General features: G+C 34.2%; 5 protein-coding genes and 1 non-coding gene across 9 annotated transcripts; 2 read left to right on the top strand and 4 right to left on the bottom strand.

Annotated features, from left to right (window-relative positions):
* Positions 1 to 817: 817 nt before the first annotated feature.
* Positions 818 to 1,916, bottom strand: LOC113873552 (peroxidase 5-like). The gene is made up of 2 exons (XM_027511711.1): positions 1,698 to 1,916; positions 818 to 1,594 (listed from the first exon to the last, which is right to left on the bottom strand). Exons 1-2 carry the CDS (start codon positions 1,914 to 1,916, stop codon positions 818 to 820), a joined length of 996 nt encoding a protein of 331 aa, XP_027367512.1.
* Positions 1,917 to 3,973: 2,057 nt separating this feature from the next.
* Positions 3,974 to 5,090, bottom strand: LOC113873734 (peroxidase 5-like). Its single transcript, XM_027512018.1, has 2 exons — positions 4,872 to 5,090; positions 3,974 to 4,753 (listed from the first exon to the last, which is right to left on the bottom strand). Exons 1-2 carry the CDS (start codon positions 5,088 to 5,090, stop codon positions 3,974 to 3,976), a joined length of 999 nt encoding a protein of 332 aa, XP_027367819.1.
* A 3,243-nt stretch (positions 5,091 to 8,333) lies between these two features.
* LOC113873735 (autophagy-related protein 8i-like) lies at positions 8,334 to 9,622 on the bottom strand. The gene is made up of 5 exons (XM_027512019.1): positions 9,543 to 9,622; positions 9,401 to 9,456; positions 9,052 to 9,104; positions 8,539 to 8,657; positions 8,334 to 8,451 (listed from the first exon to the last, which is right to left on the bottom strand). The coding sequence occupies exons 1-5, from the start codon at positions 9,580 to 9,582 to the stop codon at positions 8,351 to 8,353; spliced, it is 369 nt and encodes a 122-aa protein (XP_027367820.1). The 5' UTR covers positions 9,583 to 9,622; the 3' UTR covers positions 8,334 to 8,350.
* Positions 9,623 to 9,731: 109 nt separating this feature from the next.
* Positions 9,732 to 9,804, top strand: TRNAF-GAA. The gene has a single exon. It is a non-coding gene; the product is annotated as a tRNA-Phe (tRNA).
* A 2,058-nt stretch (positions 9,805 to 11,862) lies between these two features.
* Positions 11,863 to 14,408, top strand: LOC113873733 (S-adenosylmethionine synthase 1-like). The gene is made up of 2 exons (XM_027512017.1): positions 11,863 to 11,998; positions 12,926 to 14,408. Exon 2 carries the CDS (start codon positions 12,934 to 12,936, stop codon positions 14,122 to 14,124), a length of 1,191 nt encoding a protein of 396 aa, XP_027367818.1. The 5' UTR covers positions 11,863 to 11,998; positions 12,926 to 12,933; the 3' UTR covers positions 14,125 to 14,408.
* Positions 14,409 to 15,521: 1,113 nt separating this feature from the next.
* On the bottom strand, positions 15,522 to 24,531 carry LOC113873152 (squamosa promoter-binding-like protein 1). 4 transcript variants are annotated; one of them, XM_027511153.1, is made up of 12 exons: positions 24,312 to 24,528; positions 24,039 to 24,125; positions 23,046 to 23,936; positions 22,591 to 22,772; positions 20,290 to 20,876; positions 19,186 to 19,260; positions 18,989 to 19,096; positions 18,787 to 18,904; positions 17,996 to 18,131; positions 17,688 to 17,832; positions 16,752 to 17,387; positions 15,522 to 16,280 (listed from the first exon to the last, which is right to left on the bottom strand). In XM_027511153.1, the coding sequence occupies exons 3-12, from the start codon at positions 23,648 to 23,650 to the stop codon at positions 15,837 to 15,839; spliced, it is 3,036 nt and encodes a 1,011-aa protein (XP_027366954.1). In that variant the 5' UTR covers positions 23,651 to 23,936; positions 24,039 to 24,125; positions 24,312 to 24,528; the 3' UTR covers positions 15,522 to 15,836. The 4 variants fall into 4 exon arrangements, with proteins under 4 accessions (XP_027366954.1, XP_027366956.1, XP_027366955.1 ...); XM_027511155.1 differs by lacking the exons at positions 24,039 to 24,125; positions 24,312 to 24,528 and having other exon boundaries at positions 15,554 to 16,280; positions 20,290 to 20,551; positions 20,618 to 20,876; positions 23,046 to 23,433; XM_027511154.1 differs by having other exon boundaries at positions 15,568 to 16,280; positions 16,752 to 17,381; positions 24,039 to 24,531.
* Positions 24,532 to 25,917: the final 1,386 nt, after the last annotated feature.

The following is a 25,917-nucleotide window of genomic DNA, read 5'->3' as shown; positions in this document are numbered from 1 at the left end:
ACGTAGGTTTTCCCCCCAAAAGGGACCATTCTTGCAGATTCTTCAAATTGGAATAGTACTACTGGAAAATTTTGATTGATTTTATATACTCTAAGAAATTTCAGATCAGATCACATAAGTTTGACAACGAAAAGAAAAGGCTGCCTTGAGCAAGATGTTCATTTTAAAAAGTTAAGATGTAAAAAAAATTGTACAAATTTATTGTACATTTATCATTTCTCTAACCTGATATACGCTCTAAGGCAAGTAATAGCAAACAATCAAAAACCAAAAGTACAAAAAGTAGTAGAATAGTATTTAATCAAGGGCATATTAACCATGCAACAGAGTTCTGAAGCCACATAATCAAAATTCAAAATCTGCGCAAATGGAATTTCAAACCTATTACTTGATGTGAAACTCCCCCTTCTTCTATTCGATTACTCCTTAAAGCTAACGTTTTGTTTTAAAAATTCGAATCATGTTGGACTGCCACTTTTTTTAACGTTTTCTTTTTGCCAAGACAATTGAAGATGCCGATTGGATGAATAACCAATCCGCAACCAAAAATGTAAGAAGTCAACTTCTAAAGGATCCAGCATAATTCAAACAGAGCAGTCCACTCTTGCTCACGTTTCATTACAATTGATTACAAATCTACAATAGAATTGACCAAGAGTATAAACGGTCATACTCAAAGCTAAAAGAATGATAATGATTCCATACAAAAAATAAAGTCAAAGAATGAAACAATCTTCTTTTCAAATAAACAAAAAACACATATTTGCGTCTATGAACAAATTAGCTTATTGATTTTAGTAGGAGGAGGCACCCACGGTTAATTTAAAACGCTGCAACGCCTCCTAATCTCACCATCTGAGCCTGTTAGTACATCAATGGAACCCATATGCACCATTGCCTTAGCAAACTTCACTGACCAAGATGAACCATCTTTAGCATTGCTTAGCACCATTTGCCTCGTTGACCCACTACTTAGCAATGTCTGATCCGAAGTCAACAATCCACGATGATTTATCAATCCATTGTAGTACTTGTTGTCTAAACGATTTGGCGTGGAAGCATCAAGCAGCACCACTGTTGAGTCAGTGCCATCGCCATTGCTCTGTGGCGAGCACTTGGTTTTCAACACCGTAGCATACTTAGGGTCCATAGAAGGATCTTGAGGAAAGGTTGCATTGAAAGAGTACAAGCGGTTAGAGAAGGAAGAACAATGTGACACCCCAATAGAATGTGCCCCTGAAAGTGTCACCATTTCTTCTGCTGACAACCCCTTTCGTGCAAAGTTACTGACAAGTTGTTCAGAGTTGAAGGTTGGTGGGGGTAGATTTTGGGTCACTTCGTCGCTGATGGAGACACGACCATCTCTGCGTCCACCTGGTACAACGTAGTTTATGCCCCCAACTTTGCGAGCACTGTCTCGTGCAGCAAACGCAAGAATGTCTGCACATGACACTGTGTTAGGACATGCAGCCTCTATTAGGGCCTTGGCCTCGTCGATTACCTCGAAGCCTCGTAAACTTGGGTTGTTGGCAGGGTGGTCTCTTTCTGATGGATTACCCGGTGTGGATTCTAACAGCACAGAACCATCACAACCCTGAACATATTCCAAGGACGCCACTAATTTAGATATGTTGTAATGAAAGGTCTAAGTAGAATGAATTAGTTATGATGTATGGAAATTGTGAAGATGAACTTACCCTCACAAAACAATCGTGAAAATGCATTCTGATTAGGCCAGCAGCAATTCCCGGGTTGAGAGAAACGGCTTTGTTCACAGCTCTTCTAACTATTGCCTCAGCAGATGGACATGAAGTTTTATAGAAATTCACCTTCAATGATGCTGATGCCAATGATGAAACTGATAGAATTAGAACCAAGGTTGAGAGCGTTACATGCATGTGTAGAGTTGTAGCCATTATTGTAATTAACTTTGTAAATGGTGTTGGGATGATGATGAGTTACTAGTCTGGTGCAGAAAAGTAATGAGGTAGAGAAGGATATGCGTGTGTGTATGTTGATGAATAATTAATGTGGAGGTGGAGAGAACTTGTGGTGGGTGAATATATATATCATAGGTTGAGAAATATGGAGACTCAGAGATCATTGCAAAGGTGGAGTCAGTCTTACTTTTGAAATCAAAACGTGTGTGTGTATGGCTGTAATCTGCAGTATTAGATGGTAGTTTAAGCAATCTACCTTCCAAGTTTGAACTCTTCTTCTGCCTCCTTAGCTTGTTTTTATACTATCAACCTCTCACCCTTTCTTAATTTTCTAATTGTAAGGAATGGAAACAAATTACGACTGTTATGTATTTTTACACTTGTTTTTTATATGTATTTCTTCGTTGCTGTGAAATAATATATTTTCCTAAATCTTTTAACTACTACACCCACTTGTGCTTACTCTACATGGAGAACTTTCATATTCTTTAAAGAACGCGTTGGTACGGCAATTGTACACTTTGATAAAGTAATGTTATTTATCATAAATGGATGACCTGGTAAACCCAAGCCACTGTCTTCCTCATTTCTTATGAGAAGAAACATTTTTAAAAAAATTTAGGAAATTTCTTTTGGCGTAAATTAAATCATTTGTATGTAATATTATATATAAATAAATATTTTTATATATTTACTTTTAAAAAACATAAAGCTCCATAATTAGTATAAATAATTTTTTATTATCTAACTTTAATATTAAAGAAAACATTGTCCAAATTAAAAACTAATCGAAGCGCTCGAAGGTAATTAATGTTTGACAGGTAATTAACTCATGCTATGTCTGTACCTTACACAATTTGATTAATATCGTTTTAATAAAAACCTGTTTGCCTTGGTATCTTTTAAAAGCTTCTTCACACTCCAATGGTCGGTTGGATTTAAAGACTCTAATTAATTACATAAAAGTACCATTATATAAATTTAATTATAATGTTAAAAATTATATTAGCCTAATTAAATCTCTATACGACCACAAACAACCAAGCATTTTGAATTTTGAAATCCCAATAATTGTCAAAAAAGTAATTGGATATCCGGATTCAACAAATTTATTAACCATCAAAGTGTTAAAACAATTATTTAATATACTATGAAAGAAGTCATAGATGTACTAACTGTTTCACATTATATTCACCTCCATTAATATAACATATATATTTAATAAAAATAAACTATTAATATAAATATTATGAGACTAGTCTAATAATATATTTTATTTTACTAATTAATAATTTTAAATAGTAAAAAAAGTACATATAGCATCAATAAATTAAATATGAATATAATATATTATATTAGACTTAAAATATATGAAAATAAATATTATTTAATTATATTCTTATAATTTTTTGTTTTAGTAAATTTGATACGGATCAAAAGGAAATATATGAATATTTATGTAGGAATGTTATACGTATATTTTTTAATAATTATTTTTAGAATGTAAAATTAAATAATTTAATTATTAGTTTGAAAGTTCTTATTAAATCAATTAGTTCTATAAAATTTTATACAAAAATAAAACTAATAGATGCTTTATTGTATTTTTTTATTTTAATGTGTAATAAATTTTTAAAATATAAATAAATATTAAAATTTTGATATTATATTTACAGATATTTAAATTACATGTCGTGAATATAATATTAAATAATGTATTCTCTAAAAGATTATTAAATAAATTTATATTAAAAATAGGCTTAAAAATATAAAAAAAAATTGTTGTTTATTACCGTCACAGGTTTCTTACCATTACACGTCTACACTTGAATAGGCCAAAAATACAAACAATCATACTAAAGGCCAAAAGAATGATCACAAATACAAAAATAAAAGAATGATCACAAATACAATCATACTAAACCAATTATCTTACTATTTCCAAAACCAATAATAAAATACGAAGGAAAAAAACATGGATACGTCTATGAACAATTTTACTTGTCTTTTATAGCAAAAGAGTGCAACTGTAATTAGTTAACGACACTGCAACGCCTCCTGATCTCGCCCTGTGAGCCTGTTAGCACGTCAATGGAACCCATGTGTACCATTGCCTTAGCAAACTTCACTGCCCAAGTTGAACCATCTTTAGCATTGCTTAGCACCATTTGCCTCGTTGACCCACTACTCACCAACGTTTGATCTGAGGTCAATAAACCACGATGGTTCTTCAGCCCCGTGTAGTACTTGTTGTCCAAACGATTTGGCGTGGAAGCATCAAGCACCACCACTGTTGGGTCAGTCGTGTCGTCACCATTGCTCCTTGGTGGACACTTGGCTTTCAACAACGTAGCATACTTAGGGTCCATAGATGGATCTTGAGAAAAGGTTGCATTGAAAGAGTACAAGCGTTTAGAGAAGGAAGAACAATGTGATACACCAACAGAATGTGCCCCAGAAAGTGTCACCATTTCATCTGTTGATAACCCCTTTCGTGCAAAGTTACTGATAAGTTGTTCAGAGTTGAAGGTTGGTGGGGGTAGATTTTGTGTCACTTCATCACTGATGGAGACACGACCATCTCTGCGTCCACCTGGTACTACGTAGTTTATTCCCCCAACTTTGCGAGCACTGTCTCGTGCAGCAAAAGCAAGAATGTCTGCACACGACACTATGTTAGGACATGCAGCTTCTATTTGGGCCTTGGCCTCATCGATTACCTCGAAGCCTCGTAAGCTTGGGTTGTTGGCAGGGTGGTCTCTCTCAGATGGGTTACCCGGTGTGGATTCTAGTAGCACAGATCCATCGCAGCCCTGAATATATATAGCAATTTGCAACAAATTTAGATATGTTTGCACATATATATACTAATGAAATGACTAAGTAGAATGAATTAGTTATGATGTATGGAAATTGTGAAGATGAACTTACCCTCACAAAACAATCGTGAAAATGCATTCTGATTAGGCCAGCAGCAATTCCCGGGTTGAGAGAAACGGCTTTGTTTACAGCTCTTCTCACTATTTCCTCAGCAGATGGACATGAAGTTTTATAGAAATTCACCTTCAATGATGCTGATGCCAATGGTGAAACTGAGATAATTAGAACCAAGGTTGAGAGCATTACATGCATGTGGAGAGTTCTACCCATTATTGTAATTTACTTTCTAAATGGCAGTGGAATGATATTTCAGTAAATGTGTATTATTCTTTTATTCTGCTACAGAAAAGTAATGAGAGGAGAAGGAAGAGAGGGATATTGAAGCATGTATGTTGTTAGTGGTCACTAATTAAGGTGGAGGTGTGGAGAGAACATGTAATGGGGGAAAATATTTATAGGTTGGGAAAAATGGCGAGTGAGAGATGACAGTGAAGAAGGTGAGAGATGAGAGTAGGTCTTACTTTTGAAACAAAAACGTGTATGGCTGTAGCCTGCAGTTTTGGATGGTAATTGAAGCAATCTGTCTTTGAACTCTTCTTCTGTCTTCTCAGGTTGTGTTTACACTGTACACCGCTCTCTCGTTCTATTTTATTAATTCTATTTGGTAAGTATATATGATTTGATACAATTCTAACTTTTAAGGGTCTAAGAAATGTTTTCTTATTTGATATTGTATATTGGATGAAGAGCGATCCATTGACTATAGGCTGCAACAGCCAGCTGAAGCACAACTTTTCTATTCTTTGATGGCTGCATATGGCATTTAATATAATTTGATAATTCAATGTAGCATTTGCAATAACAAATGCATGACCTGGTAATCACAAGCCCCAATGCTGCTATTTGTAAGATGAAGTTTTTTTCATGGGGAGGAATATATAATTTCTTTCAAGAAAAATCACATTTTAATTTGTTGCAAGAAAATGAGGAATTAAAGCAAGTGAAAAAACTTTAAGCTACATAAAATTAATATGTATCGAAAAGAAAATCAATGCACCTTTTCTTCTAATCAAAATTTAAATTATAGTTTATCACTTTATAATTACAAAAGATATTAAATTCTATTATTATTCATTTTTGTTATATGTCTTAACTCATAAAATTAAAATATTTTATAATTTTTGTATTAAACACCAATATTTTTTAGTAAAATATTTTTTTCTTGACCAACATTAAAAGTATACTTTAAAGTGATAATATTTGAATTATTAAATTTTTTATATTTTATTTTTTTATTTCATATTGAATTTATTTACTTAAGTTAGTTTTATTTAATATAATAAAAATATTATTATTAATAAAAAAACTATTTTTTCAAATGGATAAAATTTATTAAATTTTTAAAAGTCATGTAATCCATTTTTTACTAAAAAAAATATTTTAGTTTAATAATATCTATGTTGTATTAAAAAAATTATGATAAAAATAATATTCACATTATTTATATACAATTTTTATAAAAAATTATAATTTTTCATCCATTCCTCTTCAAATATTGAGCAATCAGTTTTTTTTTTTTCATATTTTCTTCAACGTTGCTTATAATCTTTCTCACCGTTGCATATTTAATTTTATTATAAATTTTTTTTGTCAAAGATCATTGATAGAAAAATCTAACAACAGTTGCAAAATATTAAAATATAAGAGCATTATAATAATAGTCTAAGCACAGTGGAAGGCAAGTAATTATACAAGGCCGAATGGGGCATCCTCACCTCTAACAAAGTAAAAAGGCAAAAGTAGTGAGTGTAAATAAATTATAATTTTCAGCGGCAATCACAAGAAACCCTGCAAGAATCGTAATACACACACAAACCATTCATGACCCAAAAGATGTCGACAAGGAAAACAAACAAATTAAACGAAATTTAAAACGACGAAAACACGCGGAAACATGTACTTCCCACAAGCCATCAAGCAAGTAAGTCAAAGGTTTGGTAAAACTTGGGACAATTTTGGATTATGTAAGAGGATTGAAGCCATGGACTAAAAGAAAAAGTCAATATTTCCATCAATAGAATAATAAAAATAAAATAATTTATGTATCTATTTTAGTAATATTGACTCGTTATTTAAGATTCAAATACAAGTTACATATAGCTAAAGCACTACAGTGATCACACGTAATATAGTCCTGACAAATATTGAAAAAAGGATCTTTTAAATTCTCAAGACGTAATTTTTTTCCCTCAATACTTACAGATTTGTGTATAACTTTCCTCATGTCAAAATTGAAAACCTAGAAATATCGGTTTCATTTGTTAGTGTTATATAATTTTATTATCTTTTGAATTGGATGTAAAGTAATCATAAGTCCTTGTTGCTGCATAGATATGTGTCCTTATTTATTCTGTATATGCCTGGCCAGTAGCCCCTGTGGAAACCTTCAATTCTAATTTGATTTCCATCCGGTTTTAGCTGCACAAGTTACCAAGAAGTTCATCAGAATCCACTTGGTCATGGTTCTGCCGAAGCACTTATAGATTTAAAAATTCAAATACAGATTCAGATCCTGAAATTGAAACGAAGGGAAAATATAGATTTGAATAACATCAACGATCCGATTTCTGGTTTTGGAGTAATAATCTCAATTTGTGTCTAATTTGAGTGGATTTCAAGTTTAGCAAGCAGGGATAATGTTTATACACACTCTATAGTTGTTTTGGGAATGCCCCCGTATGTTTGGGATAATTTTTAGCCATGGCACGTTAGCAACTAGAGTTGATGGACTGAGAAGTTAAAAAAAATTATGACATGATACCTTTTTATTTCCTTTTAACAAAGTTGTAATTTAGGTTAACTTGGACCATAAAAGAACCCTGAGCATTCTTACAGCATATAGCTCATCTATTAGATATTTTACGTCTGGGTTTGTCAGTCTTAGCCCTTTTTGGGATTTTTGTTTCTTTACACAAGATGAAGCGAGAATGAGTTATGATAAGTACGATATTGGCTTGGATAAAAGGAACGAGTTGATTTTACCATGAGATTAAATAGAGAGGATTGAAAATTGATCAAATAAACCCAACTTAAGGTAGCTGAAGTTCCCCAATTCCCAAGTGAGATGTAACGTATGTATAAAAAAGGACGAACATTTGCCACGGGTTTGCCATAAATCAGTGGAAAGTGACTAACAATAGTTGACATAATTGTTTTAAGCCAAAACTATGGTCTAAAGATATGACGAAAACTTCTAATAGTTTTGCTACACTTTACAAGCATATTGTAATTTTTATCTTTACACTCCTACCTTCTAATTTTTCACTAACCAGCAATGATGCAACATCTTACACCATTTCTGATTTTGCTACATATTTATAAAGCACGCATTATAGCATTGCAAAGGTTAAACAGAATATAATAGTTCATTAGAAGTTAAAACCGTACAACAAATTTTGTACAAGGTTTCTGATACAAATACTTCACAAAGCCAGCGATGTATACAATAATAATGTACATAGTTTGATAGTTTACATCATGCACGAGCCGAAGGTTTTCTCGGTGCTATAAAACATGTAAAGAAACCCATCCTCGTCCCTGAATGATCTATAAACAGAGTCCATCATACTAGCTGCAGATAATCACAAACACAAAATTTAAGGACAATAACAAAATGGAAGACAAAAAAATAAACCATTGGCTTATAGTGCAAGTTTACCAGTTTGGGGTAAGGTATTCTTCACAAATACAAAGAGAGCTTTTCCAGGGGGTAGACTAAGTCTGGAACTCAAAATATGAATAAAATGCCCAACAGACAAGTCTCGGGGAACAAGGTATCTATCAGACACATACAAAAGGAATATGTATTAGAGAAATGCTAAACCGAAGCTGAGTTATTTGATCTAAATAGGGGTAATAGAGAATTCCCAGTCTATAGGACCATTTCTACTTACTCTACGGACTGAAATTCATTCATTCTCAATCACAAGCGTTACTAAGTAACTATTGCAACATTTATGCATGATACTTGCACCACCTGCTTACATAACTTCATGCAATTTTACAAGTGATACAACTTCATGTAAATATTATTTTCTCTTTATTAATTTATAAACTGTAATCACATTTGCTCCTAATTCAATTTACATGGCTAGAGTTATCTCTTATCAATGATTTCAATCATGCTTGATCTTATAAACAGCCATGTTTGTTTGTTACAAGTTGATCTTACTTTTTCTTCTGCAACTCAGGCAGATCGCATTTCGCATATCTTTCCACGATCACCTGAAGAACAAATAGAATAATCGAATCATATGATGACCCGTTTAAGGAAACGAAAAGCATGCTCACCGTTACCATGTGCTTTTCTATATTTGGCACATTAATCGTTAATTCGTTAATAACAAACGTGCAATGATTACAGATAAGGAAAAAAAACAAAAAAGACTACACGGAGCTATATTTAAGTCTGGATCCATCCAAAAAATTATGAAAATCAATATTGATTAACTAAAAAAATTTCCCATTTTTATAGGGAAAAAAGAAAGGCGAGATTGATTGAAACGAAGAAATAGACTTACGGGGATTCGATCGGGATATTTGGCCACAATATCCCGCGATTCCTCAAGCCTTTGCTCTGCGCACACCAAATCAAATCTCAGATAATAATAATAATAACAAGCGGTGATGAAGTTAGGAAAAACAAGGAAGAATTAAACGCACCGAAGGTATACTCATCCTTGAAAGCGGAAGTTCCTCCCATTCTTAGGGTGTTGTCGTGCTGAAGCAACCAGAGAAAGAAGCTCTACACTTTTTCTTCCAAGAAATTCTAACTCAACACGTCACATGTAACTACATTGATGTTTCAGAACACATTATCCATATTATTCTAAAATCAACGATTAATTACGTGCGGGGATAGCTCAGTTGGGAGAGCGTCAGACTGAAGATCTGAAGGTCGCGTGTTCGATCCACGCTCACCGCATTTTTCATTTTGGCTTTTTCACTGCAGACGATAACGGGCCTTACAACTGTGAGGAGTAGTAAGCCCATCTTCCCTTTCTTGGGTCTTGTCACTTGCGTTGTTTTGACCAAAAACCATAAACTTCTCTCTTCTTTTATTAATAATAAATAAGAGAAAACCTATTGTGTCTACCAGAGATGATGCATATTTCAGGCACAATAAAGAAAGATGCTAGATATATAGCTCTCAAATTTCTCGCTTTACAACAAATTTTATACAATCAATGATTTTAACAAGTGAGTTTTTTTTGTTGTTGTTGTCAGAATCATAATATGTGAAGTGTGTTTTAGTACAAGGCTACGAAAAATATAAGCTTTAGACAATAAAACACCTAGCACTCTTCACTAATTAGAATAAGGTTCAACAAAATATTTAGTGCTTATCACATCAGTCTCATAATTCTTACACATCCCCACCTAATTCTAGTTGACTTTTGCAGCATGATTGATAGTCTATTCTCACCAAAATGAAAAAAATATTCATCTCCCTTAATTTATTTTCTTTGTTTATATAACTTATATTTTTCATTTGATATAAGTAATATTTTTACTTTTAATTACAAAAATATCATTTTTTGTTTATAAAGTTTGATACGAGAAATAGGAAAAAGTTTTTTCTTCTTATGTTATAAGATGAATATTGGATAATTTTTAAAAATTATAAAATATCATGAATTTTGATATATTAATAATATTAATATTATAATTTATTATTTATATTGTATATTTTTATATAAACGATAGAAAATTCGATTCTTATTCCCTCACTTATTGGCAATTCTCTCTAGCCACGTGGCGGATGTGCAACGCCGCCTTCAAAGTCTCAGTACTTGAATGGTTGACTTGACTATAACATTCTTCGGCTCTGACCATACACATACATGTATTTTTAAATGTATTTGTTTTAAAAGTATTAAAAATCTTACTAAAGAATATTCAAAAATATCGATTGAGAAATATAAAATATATCTTATGAAAAATCATGTTAGCGTTTCCAAATAAGTATTAACTTTCTTTTTGCTTTTAATATAATTAATATATTTCTGCATTTTGAAAATACTTATTTGAAATATATAGCATTTCCTTTTAAAATAAAAAATTGATAAAAAAGAAATACCGACAAATATTAACATGAAATTTTAATATATTTAACTTTGTATATGAAAATTCTTATAATGACCACGTAGTTTCCTTGTTTGGCTGGTGGGCAACCTCCTATGATCCTACCCTTAATCACCACGTTTCCAATGTTTGCAGTTTACACTTGCAACAATGTGTTAACAGCAAGCAAAACAGCGCCGTCAAATTTTCAGACGCCATTTGGACAGCGAATGACAGTCTTTATAAGGTTTGACTCTAACTCCCCTTTCCGCGTATTCATTTTCTTTTCATGGTTTTCTGTCGATCTTTTCCTAGCTAAACTATAATGAACTATGCATGAAGTTCAATTAACTCATTTAAAGAGTAATTAGTTATGCACTTATGCTCTATAAATTACATAGTACTTATTATTTTAAATTTCAAATATCATTTTATATATGTTGTAGAAAAGTATATATAGTATGTACACATTTTAACTGTTCTTTATTTTAAAAACACAGTAATAACATCCTAAAAAATCTTTAAACAAAAAAGTTTTCAGAATATAGAACAAGAGAATGTAAATATTTATAAAATTACAAAATATAATAAATTGATTCATTCAAGTTTTAACAATTGTATGAGTTGCGTTTACACTTTTGTTTAAATTTACGAGCATATTATAATTTTAGCGTGTAGTTTAATATTTATGTTTTTAGGAAGAGAAATGTTATTTGTCAAAATTGAAATTTTGGAACGAGGTTGGTGAGCTGAGACCGATGGGCACTGTCTAGTAACATGTCACTGCGAATTTATGCTTAAGCAACTATTTCTCTCTCACCAACCGCGAAAAATCGCATCCCTTCATTCCGGCGTCAAATGTAACAGCCGTACAATTTTGACGATAAGAGTTTCCGGTACCCAGTCACGCGTGCCGTTGGCGTCTACAAATAGAGGGTCTTTGGAAGAGAGACACTGTCATTCACCACATTAACTTGGAATTCTACGAGGTCTCCTCTGCTTAGAGTGTGTGCTCTTTATTCCAAAGCATCTTTCCTATCCCACTCTCATCACATGTAAGCATTTTCTCACTGTCTTTTGTTTCATCGTATTACATGTTCTGTTTTTCTGTCGTACGTTTTGTTGTTAGCTGTTTCGCTTCGCATCTGTCTCTGTTTAGTGATTCGGTCATGTTAGTGGCACTTAATGTTAAGAATTGTAGGTAAAAGATCTGAGTTTTTTTGCTTAACATTTTTTTATTTTTGGATTGCTTCGTGTTGGTTCAATTTATGTGACTGTTCGGTTTTATGGAATCTTAAAGATCTGGTAATATTTGGAAGTTGATATCTCGATTCAGAAACCGGTGATCATTCCCTTTTTTTTTTTTCTAATCTACTACTGTTTTCTTGTTATAATCTGTTTTGATTTGTTTGTCTCTCTAGATCTGGGGCAGTTTATTGAACTTTGTAGCATTAGTTAATAGATTTGTCCAGGTTAGGAGATTTTAATTGCCGTAAATGTTTTGAAGTACTTTGCCGTATTTTATTGTTATCACTTTTAGTACAGAGTACTTTCCAGGATGCAGAAATAGAATCACCTTATTATGTACTAAAAAGAAAGAAATGTCTATTTGCTACCTTAAATTTCCATGCCAATCACGGAGTGTAGTTTTCTACTTTTTTATATGTTTCGTGAAATTTCATGTGCTATCTTTGTCAGATGCCTCAGGAATAATTATCGTACTTTCAGAAGCAACAAAAAACTATTCCTTCATTTTTTGTGTATTGAAGCAGAATAAACATCGTTTTATTTTCTTTTTCTAGTGAAAATTTCAGTATTCTCCTCCAATTTTTTATATAGATATACGTGCGTTTTGTTACCTGTGCATTATCTAGGATAGTGGAAATCTTCCGAGGATGAGATTGTTGAGAATTGAGTAAACGTGCTTTTGGCAGGCTTTGGTGCTATGTTAGACTAAATATTCTGTCATCTATTTTGTACAGCTTGAGAAATGGGCACAGAGACCTTCCTATTCACCTCTGAATCCGTCAACGAGGGTCACCCTGACAAGTTGTGCGACCAAGTCTCCGATGCAGTGCTTGATGCCTGCCTTGAACAGGATCCTGACAGCAAGGTTGCCTGTGAGACATGCACAAAGACAAACATGGTCATGATCTTTGGAGAGATTACAACCAAGGCCAACATAGACTATGAGAAGATTGTTCGTGACACATGCCGCAACATAGGGTTTGTCTCTGATGATGTGGGTCTTGATGCTGACAAATGCAAGGTCTTGGTCAACATTGAGCAGCAAAGTCCTGATATTGCCCAAGGTGTGCACGGCCACTTCACCAAGCGTCCAGAAGAGGTTGGTGCTGGTGACCAGGGTCACATGTTTGGGTATGCCACTGATGAAACCCCTGAATACATGCCATTGAGCCATGTCCTTGCAACCAAACTAGGAGCTCGCCTCACTGAGGTTAGGAAGAATGGTACCTGTGCTTGGTTGAGACCGGATGGTAAGACACAAGTAACAGTAGAGTACTTCGATGACAATGGTGCAAGGGTTCCAGTTCGTGTCCACACTGTCCTCATTTCCACTCAGCATGATGAGACTGTCACTAATGAACAAATTGCTGCTGATCTTAAGGAGCATGTTATCAAGCCTGTGATTCCTGAGAAGTACTTAGATGACAAGACAATTTTCCACCTTAACCCATCTGGTAGATTTGTCATTGGTGGTCCTCATGGTGATGCTGGTCTCACAGGAAGAAAGATTATAATTGATACTTATGGAGGGTGGGGTGCTCATGGAGGTGGTGCTTTCTCAGGAAAGGACCCTACCAAGGTTGATAGAAGTGGTGCCTACGTTGCAAGACAAGCAGCGAAGAGTATTGTAGCAAATGGGCTTGCTCGGAGGTGTCTTGTTCAAGTTTCTTATGCCATTGGTGTTCCTGAGCCTTTGTCAGTTTTTATTAACTCTTATGGAACTGGAAAGATTCCTGACAAGGAGATTCTTAAGCTTGTGAAGGAAAATTTTGACTTTAGACCTGGAATGATCACGATTAACTTGGACCTTAAGAGGGGTGGCAACAGGTTCCTTAAGACAGCTGCCTATGGACACTTTGGAAGGGATGAGCCAGACTTCACCTGGGAAGTTGTCAAGCCACTCAAGTGGGAGAAGCCTCAGCCTCAGGCTTAAGGTCTTTTCTTATAAGTGGGACTGTGGGAGGAAATTTTAATCATGCAGAAATTGGACTGAAATTTGCTGTGCCCCTTGTTTGGAATGGTTTGTTTGAGGGGGTAATTTTTTACCTATTAAAAAAATAAAGTGTGTTCTTTTGGTACACAATTAACCATTTATGTTGACAAATTATTATTTTTTGTTTACATTTACACTTATTTAAATTATATATACAGACTAAAAATCTGCTTGTCCGGCAATAAAAGGAATACGACTACTTCATCAAACAAAGATGCTTCTACACTATTTGATTGATTTCTCACATTCAATTTTCTTTTCTTAGTGCCAATTCACATTAAATATATTAAATTTACAAAAATTTTACATAATTTAAAATTATTTAATAATTCAGTAAAAAAACTTATGTTAGCATATAATATCGTAAAATATAAATAAATATTAATTATAAATTATATATTTATAAATATTTAATTTATTTAAAATTTAATATATAATTATCAAGATAATATTATATTATTTAGTGATTGAATTTGTTAAGCTTATATTTCAAAAAATATTAAGAGAAACAAGTGTCTAAGACTTAGATCCATGAGTAAATTTATAGAAGAAAAAAAATGAGTTAGTTAATGTTAAACACTGTTAATGGATACCAATAGCAATGTGCAGTATTCTGCAATTTGAAAATGGTATGCGAGTCATAGTTGCTTATGAAAATGAAAGTCAGACAAAACCAGATGTCTTTTCCTACTTACGAATAAGATACTATTTCCTCTCCTAAAAAATTTTGTACGAAAAAAAAATTAAAAATCTCTGCGTAAATTCATCTTGCTCTCAATTAAATTCAAACTGAAACTTGCCTCATGACTTAGCAACAAAGCCAAAATTAAAGTCAGTTAATTGTAAAAACTAATTTAAATCAATATTTTAATGAATTCATTTGAATATAACTGTTTTCCCTTAAAATTATTCTGTAATAAATTAAGTTGAAATTTATTAAACACAAGGATACAATAATTTGAAAGACGATAATTATTTTTGTTATTTTTAAAGTATTAAGGAAACAAAATACTGATAAATTTTGCTAATAATTTGGCGTTAATCTACATTGAAATCACTTGCACGTATTTACATTGGCTTATTTAATTATCAAACCTTTTTATTCTAATAATTTGTAGTGAACATCCTCAGGACATTTTTAGGAAAAAAACAACTAATCTTATAATTTAAACTATTTTTTCTAATGTATATCCAAAAACACAATAAAAAATTAATAAACAGTAAAATTTTATTAAAATTTATAACATTCAAAGTGTTACCAATACATTAAATCATGCAATCGTCAATATAAAAACTTACTGTGTAAAAACTTTTGTTATGTGAAAAAACAACATACAAATAAAACCAAGACATTCGCCATTTCAATTTAATTACCATTTAATGAACTCGTCATTTAATCAAAGTCAGGACTGAAGATTCCATTCAAGTATTACACAGAAATACAAAGGATCCTATCAAATAAAGTTTAAAGGAAACTTGAATCTACATACATTGTACAAGGAAGTCCTTTAAGGTAACAAATATGTAAATAATATTGCACAATTTAGCTAATTCAAAGAGCAAGTCCTACAGGAAATCTCGGTCATTCAGTCTATATGAACGCATTCCTTACATTAGCTACCAAGTTTTATTGAGTTGCAAGTTATTGAACCTTAGCTTGTTCCGAAATCCAACGATTCCCACCTGAAGGGTCGGAACATACATATAACTTCGGGTGAGCTTTTAAACAGAAGGGCCACACAGACACAAACTGCTGCTATGGCCACCATTGAGAGCATTGCAGGTCTGTATACCAAAGACCTTCCTACTGCAGTTTTACAAGAAAATTTATAATCACAAAGTTTACAGTGCCCTTGGCCATGTCTTACTTCAGACTTTCCAATCTCAAAGCTAGTGGATGACTCATTGTGCTTCTGGTTTGTATTGTTCTCTGTTAGATTGCTTGGAATCTCAACCACCACGTGAGCTGCTCCTTGTCTCTTGTTGATTTTTTTCTGCACCAAGTGAATGTAAGAATAATGGCCACGTAAACGTGCATAATCCTCAGGCGTTGAGCCTGTGCTGTCACGAGCATTCTTCCATGCTTCAATTCCCACCTGTATTAAAAACTCCATGTTACTAATGTAGCACTAGTGAACACATAATGCTCCAGAATTCCAACAAGACAAAATAGGAAAATGATTATCACTTTCTTTTCTTCCCATCTACAAGGGGGAAGGGGTATTTCATTCAGCCCATTCATACAATACCCAGTTTAATATCAAACAAGCGAAGTCAGATAATATTGATGATAAGAGTTGTTTTGTAGGTCAACCAGGCTATACAGAATGTTTGTCTCTGGATAACACAGATTGATTAATTTATTAACCAACAAAATTTAAAAACAATTCAACCAATGGAGTAGGCTTGAGTCAAGGGTAATTGGAATTCAAATACCGCAACAGATAAATGCAAGAATGAATTAAATGTGGTGATGAAGGTCCAAATAAAACCAGGACAAAAATACGCAACATATTAAAAGAAATCTATCCTCACAGTGATATAATTTAAGAAAGCAGAAATTTTACCGTGCAAGGATCATCAGTTAAAGCATCAAGTACATCTTCAGAACCATCTTTCCCAGCTGCTATATGGAGTGGTGTCAGACCAGCAGGACCAACAACATCAGGTCTAAACAAGAAGGTTTGATTCTCTCCATCAACTAGAGCCTTGTCTTCAGGTCCCGGTTTATCAGAAATATTCTCAGGGACATATCTCAAAAGTAGCTCCACTAACTGCTTGCTATTTCTCCTTACAGCTCTGTGAAGGAGACCCATTTCTAAAAGCGCAAGATGCAGAGAAGGATGATCCCCTGTATTCACAGTTCCATCAAGCAGCAGGTTCAACAGTTTTTTAACTACTGCACACCAATCATGGTCCATAGAGAACTCCATAAGCCACTTGAACCGTTTTAATGGAAAGTGATCTACACTAGAGTTCGAGTGAACCATCCTTAATTTCAGCTGGCTTCTGTGAAGAAGCCAACCCATTTCATGAATAAAATCCATGGCTTGATTTTTGGCTTTGATTTTTCCAGTCTTTTCAATATCTGGAACAGTATCACTTAATTCTAGAAGAGGCTCAAGTGCACAAATTTCGGAGCAAACATCCTCCTCCGCAACTAAGAAAGGAAAAAAGCTGCTACTCAAACCCTGGTCCTCGATCTAGCAAATTAAAAAAACGTAGAAAATATAAAGCTCAGCCACATAGCATTAGTAAGCATTGCTTATCTTCATTTTAAAATATGGCACACTTGTAAATGGATGTATGCAAGTCAGTAAGCATTGGACATCACAACTTATGAGTTAGGAAATTGCTAATACTCAACATTAACTGGTGTGTATGAAAGTGTGCCATAAAGTAAAAACGGTAATATATGAATTGCTTATCATCTTCATGGAAAAACAAGCCTGTCCCTCCCAACTTTATTTTGTTGATAATTTGTTAGAGCAAAGAAAAAGCACCTCAATAAATCCTCTTCCATTCATCACAGGGACAGAACATGAAAACTGGATGCACTGAACTTCATCAGGCTCCTTGGAGTATTGATCCGTTGACTCATGAGCATCTTCACAGACCAGATATTTCCCTTCTAAAGCACACATTAACCTGAGGGTAGGCGTAAGGGTCATATAACATGCTAGTCCAACATAAAAATAAATATATTTAAACAAATTCTTGGAACTCAAATAGTAGGTCCAATTGCTTTCTAAGTTCGTATTCAACTACCAATATGCAAAGGATTGACAAGTCACAAAGCAATAGAGATTACCTAGTGGCAGGGCGTATCAGATTGACACCCTTAACAGAAAATTGAGCTTTCTTTGATGATGGCACAGCAATTGGACTAACAGTCAAAATTTTGCTATAATTGCTACTTCTGAGGGAAGTGTCTATGACAACTTGACCTGAAGCATGAAAGTTGCAATGAGATAACTAGTCATATAAATAAATACTGTTAGTCCTTAATGATATAGTTAATGGTACATAAACCATAGTAACATAACAACAATGATGGCAATGTAGATTGCAGACTTAAACTAGAAGCACAATAAAATTACATCAATGCGGCCAACCACCTAATGTTATATATGCGGCCAAGACACAAATTAGACGTAGATACAAGTCTTTAACACAAATGGCTCATCACAGCAAGGACATCAATCTTTGTTAATAAACTTAATTTATTACAGAAATAATCCCTCTGATCCTCTTTATAAGAAACAACTACCACTATTTTTTGGTTTAAAACATAAGAAATAAAGACTAATTTCCCAATGCATCAATTGCTAAATTCTTTCGGTACCTTTATTTATTGTAAGATTTGGATCCTCCTTATTCATATAAATGGATAGATTCATTCATTTAATGTGGAAATGACCAATTTGATCATTTATTACTATAGATATTTTTAAAATATACTACAAATTTAGTCATGTAATTACTTTTGATTAGTTTTGATGAATTATTTATTTGTTTCTTATAAATAGATAAGAGGGAGTAACTTTCTGACTCCTGTTATCTTAATTCCCTAACAACAACAATAAAGACATGGTGAGAGACCATTGAAAATGAAGGCCATCTGATGCTGCACCCTGATGTGAACCCATCCAGTTCTCCAAAAGGTATCACCTGAGACATCCAGCAGCCTATTCAAACTGGAAGTCAGACCATAACAAAGCTGCAAAAAAATGGGGGAGCATGTAAGTTCAACGGTGTCCCCTGTAAAGGAAATAACCTAATAAATTTAGAAGTAAAAGCTTACTTCCTCCCATACAGCCTCAGCCTGACGCAGATAAATGGTCAAAACAATACAACCAGGCCGTATGTAGCTCTCAATATCGGTAGGACTGTGGGACAGCCAGTCAAGAATCTGGCAATTGAAACCCTCAGTGAGATTAACTTTCAAATGAAAGAAATGAATAGCAGTTACCCTCAGCTACTTTAGAAAGCTAAAAGTACCTGTGCTCTAAGTACAAGAGGAAAATCATTAGGCTCTTTGCCAAAGAGCTTAAAAACAATTCGATCTGTGCGACTCTGAATGGTAGAAACAAAAAAATTAAAAGTTAAATGATGACAATCTCAATAATAAATTAAATGCAAAAAAGGCATTGCTCAACAACCTAGGAAAGACTAGGAAAAAGGTAAATAATTATCAATATTTATTGATTTAATCTTTTTTGCATTTTCCCACCAAAGATTTTGTTGAGGACGAGAGGTGATAAGAGAGTCTAATAATACACAGGAAGGAGTGAAGGAGCAAATAGCCAATAACTAGAAATTTCATGTGTTATAAGAAGGCATAGAGTAAGCAGTTGCAACACAAACTAATTTTTTCCCCACAATCTAAACAAGCAGCATCACATTTGACACCTAAGGAAGGTCCAGCATTGTCTTTCTCACCATCATAACTACCAGGTGCTCCAACATCATCTAACATTCTCAAATCAAGTATGCTTCCATATCAGATTAAAAAGTCAAATCCAGACATGCTATCTAAACCAAGATTTGTACAGGCATGTGTTAAACTAGAACATTCAACAACTATGTAGCCTAGTGGCACCTGGCTTCCTTAGGAAGCAAAGATGGCAGGTTCAATCCCTTCAAATATGCTATGAGCCACCTCTTCCCTTCCTCTTACTAGCTTCCAAAACCTACCTTTAAACAAATGCAAAAAACTCTGGAACAACCAAGAAACAAAAATCCATTCTTCCATAGATATCATCATGCAAACAAGCAAATCAAAGGCCTTGAGCCACGTTACTTCTTGACTACTTGCAGAGCATGACTAAATGAAGGATTCACTTCTTATAGTCATAGGGTCATACCACCAAGCTGCAACACCATGATTGTGAAGGACTCAAGCCAGCACTAAAAGTCTAGGAACCAAGACACACTACCTTGAAATACAAGTAATACAACTGACTTATATGGTAATTTCAACAAAACATCCTTCCTATGGAAAGCCACATAATCATGGGGATGCATTGTACACTTGCAAGGACAGTACAGAAAAGCACAATTTAGAACAACCAATTCAAAATAATGCAGCAAGACAAAACATACCTGAGCTTCTCCACTCGAACTAGAAGGAGACTGGGCAGATGCAGAATCTGAATTTCCACTCGTTTGAGGTGGACTTGACTGATGAGAATCTTGTTGTGTCCATTGGTAATCAAGAGAGCTAGTCACAAGATTTGTAGAGATGGGTAATCTTTCTAGATCTTCCATGCCATCATCTGAGTCAATATATATGTCATTCAAATCAAAATTATTCATCTTGATCTGTCCAGCAGTACTGTCTCTGGCTTCTGAGTAGGATGGAGGACTGTTTGAAATGCTTGGCTTTATAGAAGACATGATCTGCAGATCAGCAGCCCCAGCATCACGTGGCTGCATCACTTTTTGTTGCATTTTAGTCATAGATACAGTTTCATTTTGTCTTGTAATAGTTGGGGAGCCTTGAGAACCATTGGATAATAGAGTTGACACCATCTCTGATCTCCTTGATGAACCCCCTTCTCTCAACAAATTCTCTTGTTCCTGCAAAAGGTTAGACATGTTTTTGCCACCTTGTTCACCATTCTGACTTGCAAGACTCCTTAGAAGATGAGTTAGTAGATCCTGATCTGTGGTCTGATCTGACCTGTCAGCTATAATTCATCAAAAATGTCACTATCCATCCCAAAAAAACCTCAGTTGTAGCAGAAATACCAATCAGAAAACAGATGAGAATACTGTTACTAAGCAAACACAATTAGATGTCATTAAAGATCCCATGTCATTTAAGCCATATACAGCAATAAACAAGTGCTTCATTAGTATTAAATAATGAGTCTAATGACCTCATGACATCATACAAGATTGACACTTTTGCATAAGCAAAAATTTTTTACTATCCCCCAAAAAATTTATTGCATACCAATTACTGAAGAGCACTTATTCTCCAATGGAGGAGAACAAACAAATTTTTTGAGATAGCCTTGCATGTTTATCATTTTCAATATAATTGTTCATTAATTTGTAACTCCCCAGATCCTGCTTCAGAGAGCAATCATTGGTCTCTTCTGGCCAACTTAACTGAGATATCTGGGCATAACTTGTTAGTTTTAGAAACTTCAAGAACAAAAGATTTATAAAGCTCATTTAATTATTGATTCAAAGTTCCTCATATGTCTTATGCTTAATTGGCATATACATGAGCATCAGATTATATAAGTACTCACAATATCAAACAGCAACAAATTACTTGACAAAACTACTCACTACCACTAGGATTTTCCACTGTACAGGAGGCAAAGTGCAAGCAGTTAATCAGTTGTGAAATTAATCAGGTTATTAACAAGGCCTAAAACCTAAGTGTCTGGCAAAAAGCAAAGACATCAATTTAGAAAAGCACCAAATAATCACCAGGTAAAGGCAACGAATTCAGGTAATAGAGCCAACATTTTTTTTTTGTCGGCAAAATTAAGAGAACTAAAAGGTAAATACCCTAAAAGTAAATGTTAGTCATGAGTAGCAAAAGCAAAGCTGTAGGACAACTTTCCAAGGTATCAGCAAGTTTACTCGAGTTTGAAACTAATTGACAAGGTCATTCTTAGGATTTTGTGAGTTTAGTGACCAGAAAGTGCATCTTATTGCCACAATTGAAGAACATTTATCCCATTTCTTGTCTATCAATGTACCTACAGATGCTTATCAGTGGAAATTAACCTTGTGATGAGGGCTCATACAGTATAGTTGACTACCACACAAAAAACAAGCTCAAATAATTTTTCTTGTCCTTTTCTAATGTGTTAGATCCAGCTTCTTCCTCTTAAAAACTATAAATATTCAATATATCAACCATGCCCTTAAAGCTAAAGATCCAGTCCCCATAACAGAAACGAGGAAGAAAAAACATAAAACTACACTAGTGCCCATCCTGTTTTCCATCTGATACACTATTTTCCATAGAAATTAAGTGGACAACCAAAACCAAATTCTACAACATGAAATGAATTATAAATTTGAGGAAGGAGATAATTTCCTCCATGCATCTTTCTGCTGAAGTAATGTGTCGTCTTAGGTACAACTTACACTAATTTTGCGTGAAAATTCAGACCAATCTCAGAGTTAACATGTCTTGCATGACAGTATACAGCTTTTATAAAACATATTTGCAGCTGACAAAACTACCTTCCTGCAGCTATTAACATAGCAGTAATGTATAGGAAGGAATATTTTAAATTAATACCATGCATTTCATCATTTCAAACAAGAGAAACAAGTATCAATAGTGCCATATGAAGTAATCAAGCAGATCTTAAATGAAATCAATTCCTCTAGGTGCTAGTTACAAAGATAATGATTTAAAGGAATACTCACAATGCATATTTGAAAGTATCTTCAATAAACTTATCAATAGATAACTACTAGTCTGGTCATCATTTAACGAATTTCCATTTGGAACAGCTTCATGATTTGTTTTCCTTCTTCGTTTATTATGGCCTGCCAAGCGTCTTCGACAGCTTCTCTTTCCTTCATCAAACTCTTGAAGCATGTGAAACCTGTCGATGGAATAAGTGTAATGAAATAGTGATTGAATCTCTAAATGATTGCATAAAAATAAAAACTAACGATTGCATAAAGGACTGCTAAAAGAAATCTATAAAAATATTCTGCAGTATTCAGACATAATTTTCAATTTTCAGAATCTCTTTACATCTCGGTATCACAATTAATACCATTTATTCCCTTTATAACCACCGTAAATATGTGAAACAAATTTCAAATTGATCAACTACAGCAAAAGTTGAAACCAATAAAGAAGGGGAAATTACCTACTACATTGTTGACAGAATCTCTGCATTGCATTTCCCACAAGTGCCCTACTAGCCTTGGAGTGCATCTCACAAACTTTATGACGTCTGTGATAATCCTTAGCTTTGCTCAGATCAGCACCACAATCCTCCACCTGACAAACAGCTCGATTTGAAGTACTTCCAGCCACTCTACTCTTCTTTCCATTCATACCCTCCCAGCTCGCAATTTCCCTATCCACCATCGAAGAAGCATGCCCACCAAGCTTTAAGCTAAGGGTGCCCGTTTCCTCATTCAAACCATCATCCTCCAGCACAATAACTCTCCTTTTCTTGTCCCCTTCCTTGTTCCCCTTGGGATCCCCAAGATCTACTTCCTCAGAGCACGAAGAAGAACTGTTAGACAGACCTCCCGGGATCCCGGACCCAACAGGGAAAAATTGTTGCCCCGCTCCCACACCATCTACTGGCACCGGATTCAGGCGGCTAGCTATGAAAAGATCGCCATCCCATCTCCAATCATTCAAATCCCACTCCGACGACCTCTTCGCCACACCCCTCAAATCCGAGGAAGCAGCACCCACACCATAAAAATGATAAGCCTCCGCACCCAATCTAGCTTCCATGGTCACAACCAAGAAATACCAATCTTAATCCAATACTCCTAAACACCAATAACTAGAGCTAAATTCAGTTACTGTACGAAATTAACAGCACGGAATCACAGTGGATTAACCTCAGCTCATCCCCAACAGTCCAGAAAGAGCACACCCACGCAACCATGATTCCAATTAAGCGCAATCCACATAGCCAACTACTAGCAACTAACCCCAAACCCTTCCAATTCCCCAAGTCAACTGAAGTAACAGAAACCTAGCTCAGCTCAAGTACCGACAGACAACCTCTTCCTTCCTATATTCAAAAAATAAATAAAATAAAGGAACAATAATTTTAAAAAAAAAAAGGCTAAAATTCAACAACAAATTGATGATAAAGCGAAGGGAAACATCGTACTGGTACGTCAGAGATTTCGTGTAAGAAGCAAGGAGATCGGCGGCAGGTTAATGTCGGAAAGTGCGCCACGCAAATTGCCAACAGGTTCTGTGGACGGAAACGGTGTTATGGTTGATGATGATGATGATGATGATGGCGATGTGAATTTGATTGGCTTTATTTTTTCATTTTTGAGAAGGTATGGTTTGATATTCTATCTATCAGGGAAAAAAAAAAAAATAATAATAATAATAATTCGTAGGTGGTGGTGGGATTGGGAACAGTACAACCCACCAGGCTCAAAGTGGTGGGCCACTTCCACACACTGCGTGTCCCTCGCTCTTTTCGTTTTGGACCCAAAAGATGCCTTTGCTTTCACCCTTCTCATCCTTTATCTTCATCTTCCTCTTCTCTTCCTCCGTTAACGTTTCGTTTCGTTTCGTTAAGTAAACGTCACACTCCTCCCCTTCTCTGTAAGTAACTGTTTTTTCCACATGCCAACCACGTGTGACCATAACGCCACACACTCTTCCACTCCTCATGTTATGTCCTCTAATACTCATCTTCTTACTCTCATCAAATTTTAATTATAGTAATTATTATTATAATCGTGTCATTAGTATCAAAATTCTTTTCCCTCCTTCTAAAGTTTTGACTCCACCGTTCCATATAGTCAACTCTCGTGTGGTGTGGATTAGTCTTATTTCACCACGCTATTTCTTTTTTAAGGAAAAATAGGAACACAAACGAGAAACAGAAAAAACCAAACCAAAAAAGTAACTATAATAAAAGGAAAAACAACCTGGAAGCTACTTTACATGACGACCATCGTAAACTGTACAAGTTTCGTTAGGTAAACTCATCCATGTAGATCACCGTGTTTGTATGTATTCTTCTTTTGATAGTAATTAGTCATAATCCATTTACTTGAAAACACTATAATTTAAAAGTTTATTTTAATATATTGCGATGCTTGATTAATAATTAATAAAGACATATTTTCCTTACGTTTTGAAACCTCAAATGGCATGCCAACGAATGCAAACGTACCGGGTATCTGCCCCCACTCCCCCATGTTGAGATTTGTGTTCATGAATGTTGTGGAATGGAAAACTTTTTCTTTTTTGTATAAACAATACTTTTAGCCTAGAAAAGGGGAAGGTTTCCACGTCCCTTCTAATATCATCCATTCTTTTAAATCACTTTTCATAACTTGTATGTCCAAGATAATGTTTTTTATATAAATATAATAAACTTTTAACCACCCAAAATATCCAATTTACGAAAGGGTGTATTACAGTTAACTACATTAGACGCGGTATGCAAATTATGTAAGCAATGTCATTGGTAGACACTTTTCTGCGTGAAGAAATGAGTGACAAAACAATAAAAATATTTCATAATCCATCACCCATTTTAAAATAAAAAATTAAATTATAAAGATAGAATATAATAATTCAACTAAATAAATTATTGTATCTTGTTATTTAACAAACACAAAATAACATTAGATATTACTTTTTCTCTTACCACCCTCCCAACTATATAAATTTAGCTTTTGCTAAATGTTTGCCAAGACAATCAAAGTAAGGATCGCATACTATAACGTCCAATTAAAATTCATAACTTGAGGCTTTTATTGATTATCTGACTTTTGGTGACTGGTTAGCGGGACTATCACAACCTAAATTATAGTAAAACGTCCTAATTAACTTCACGGTATTGATTATGCTCTGTCTATTGAAAGTGCATTTGTAAGACCCTTTGAGCTGAATTATTGGGCGTGTTTTGGTAATAATGAAATCATTTTTTAAAGTTTAATAAGGATGTATTGTCTTCAATTTTTTTATTTATTTAAGAATATGCACAAATTTAAAAATAAATAGTATTATAAATTTTA

The sequence above is a fragment of the Abrus precatorius genome, unplaced genomic scaffold, assembly GCF_003935025.1.
Source record: "Abrus precatorius isolate BTA unplaced genomic scaffold, Abrus_2018 Scaffold7, whole genome shotgun sequence".
NCBI lineage: Eukaryota > Viridiplantae > Streptophyta > Magnoliopsida > Fabales > Fabaceae > Abrus > Abrus precatorius.
The sequence above is the reverse complement of the archived record's forward strand: the minus strand, read 5'-3'. Positions and strand labels throughout refer to the sequence as shown.

Coding starts and splice junctions, on each gene's coding strand:
- LOC113873734 (XM_027512018.1), bottom strand. CDS start 5,090: ATGGGTAGAACTCTCCACATGCATGTAATGCTCTCAACCTTGGTTCTA. Junction 4,754..4,871: donor TTCACGATTGTTTTGTGAGG/GTAAGTTCATCT, acceptor ATATATATTCAG/GGCTGCGATGGATCTGTGCT.
- LOC113873152 (XM_027511153.1), bottom strand. CDS start 23,650: ATGGAAGCTAGATTGGGTGCGGAGGCTTATCATTTTTATGGTGTGGGT. Junction 17,833..17,995: donor CTGATACGCCCTGCCACTAG/GTAATCTCTATT, acceptor GCCTACCCTCAG/GTTAATGTGTGCTTTAGAAG. Junction 16,281..16,751: donor TAACTGATGATCCTTGCACG/GTAAAATTTCTG, acceptor TTTTTAATACAG/GTGGGAATTGAAGCATGGAA.
- LOC113873552 (XM_027511711.1), bottom strand. CDS start 1,916: ATGGCTACAACTCTACACATGCATGTAACGCTCTCAACCTTGGTTCTA. Junction 1,595..1,697: donor TTCACGATTGTTTTGTGAGG/GTAAGTTCATCT, acceptor GAATATGTTCAG/GGTTGTGATGGTTCTGTGCT.
- LOC113873735 (XM_027512019.1), bottom strand. CDS start 9,582: ATGGGAGGAACTTCCGCTTTCAAGGATGAGTATACCTTCG. Junction 9,457..9,542: donor CAAGGATGAGTATACCTTCG/GTGCGTTTAATT, acceptor TGGTGTGCGCAG/AGCAAAGGCTTGAGGAATCG. Junction 8,658..9,051: donor CCTGAGTTGCAGAAGAAAAA/GTAAGATCAACT, acceptor TGTGTCTGATAG/ATACCTTGTTCCCCGAGACT.
- LOC113873733 (XM_027512017.1), top strand. CDS start 12,934: ATGGGCACAGAGACCTTCCTATTCACCTCTGAATCCGTCAACGAGGGT.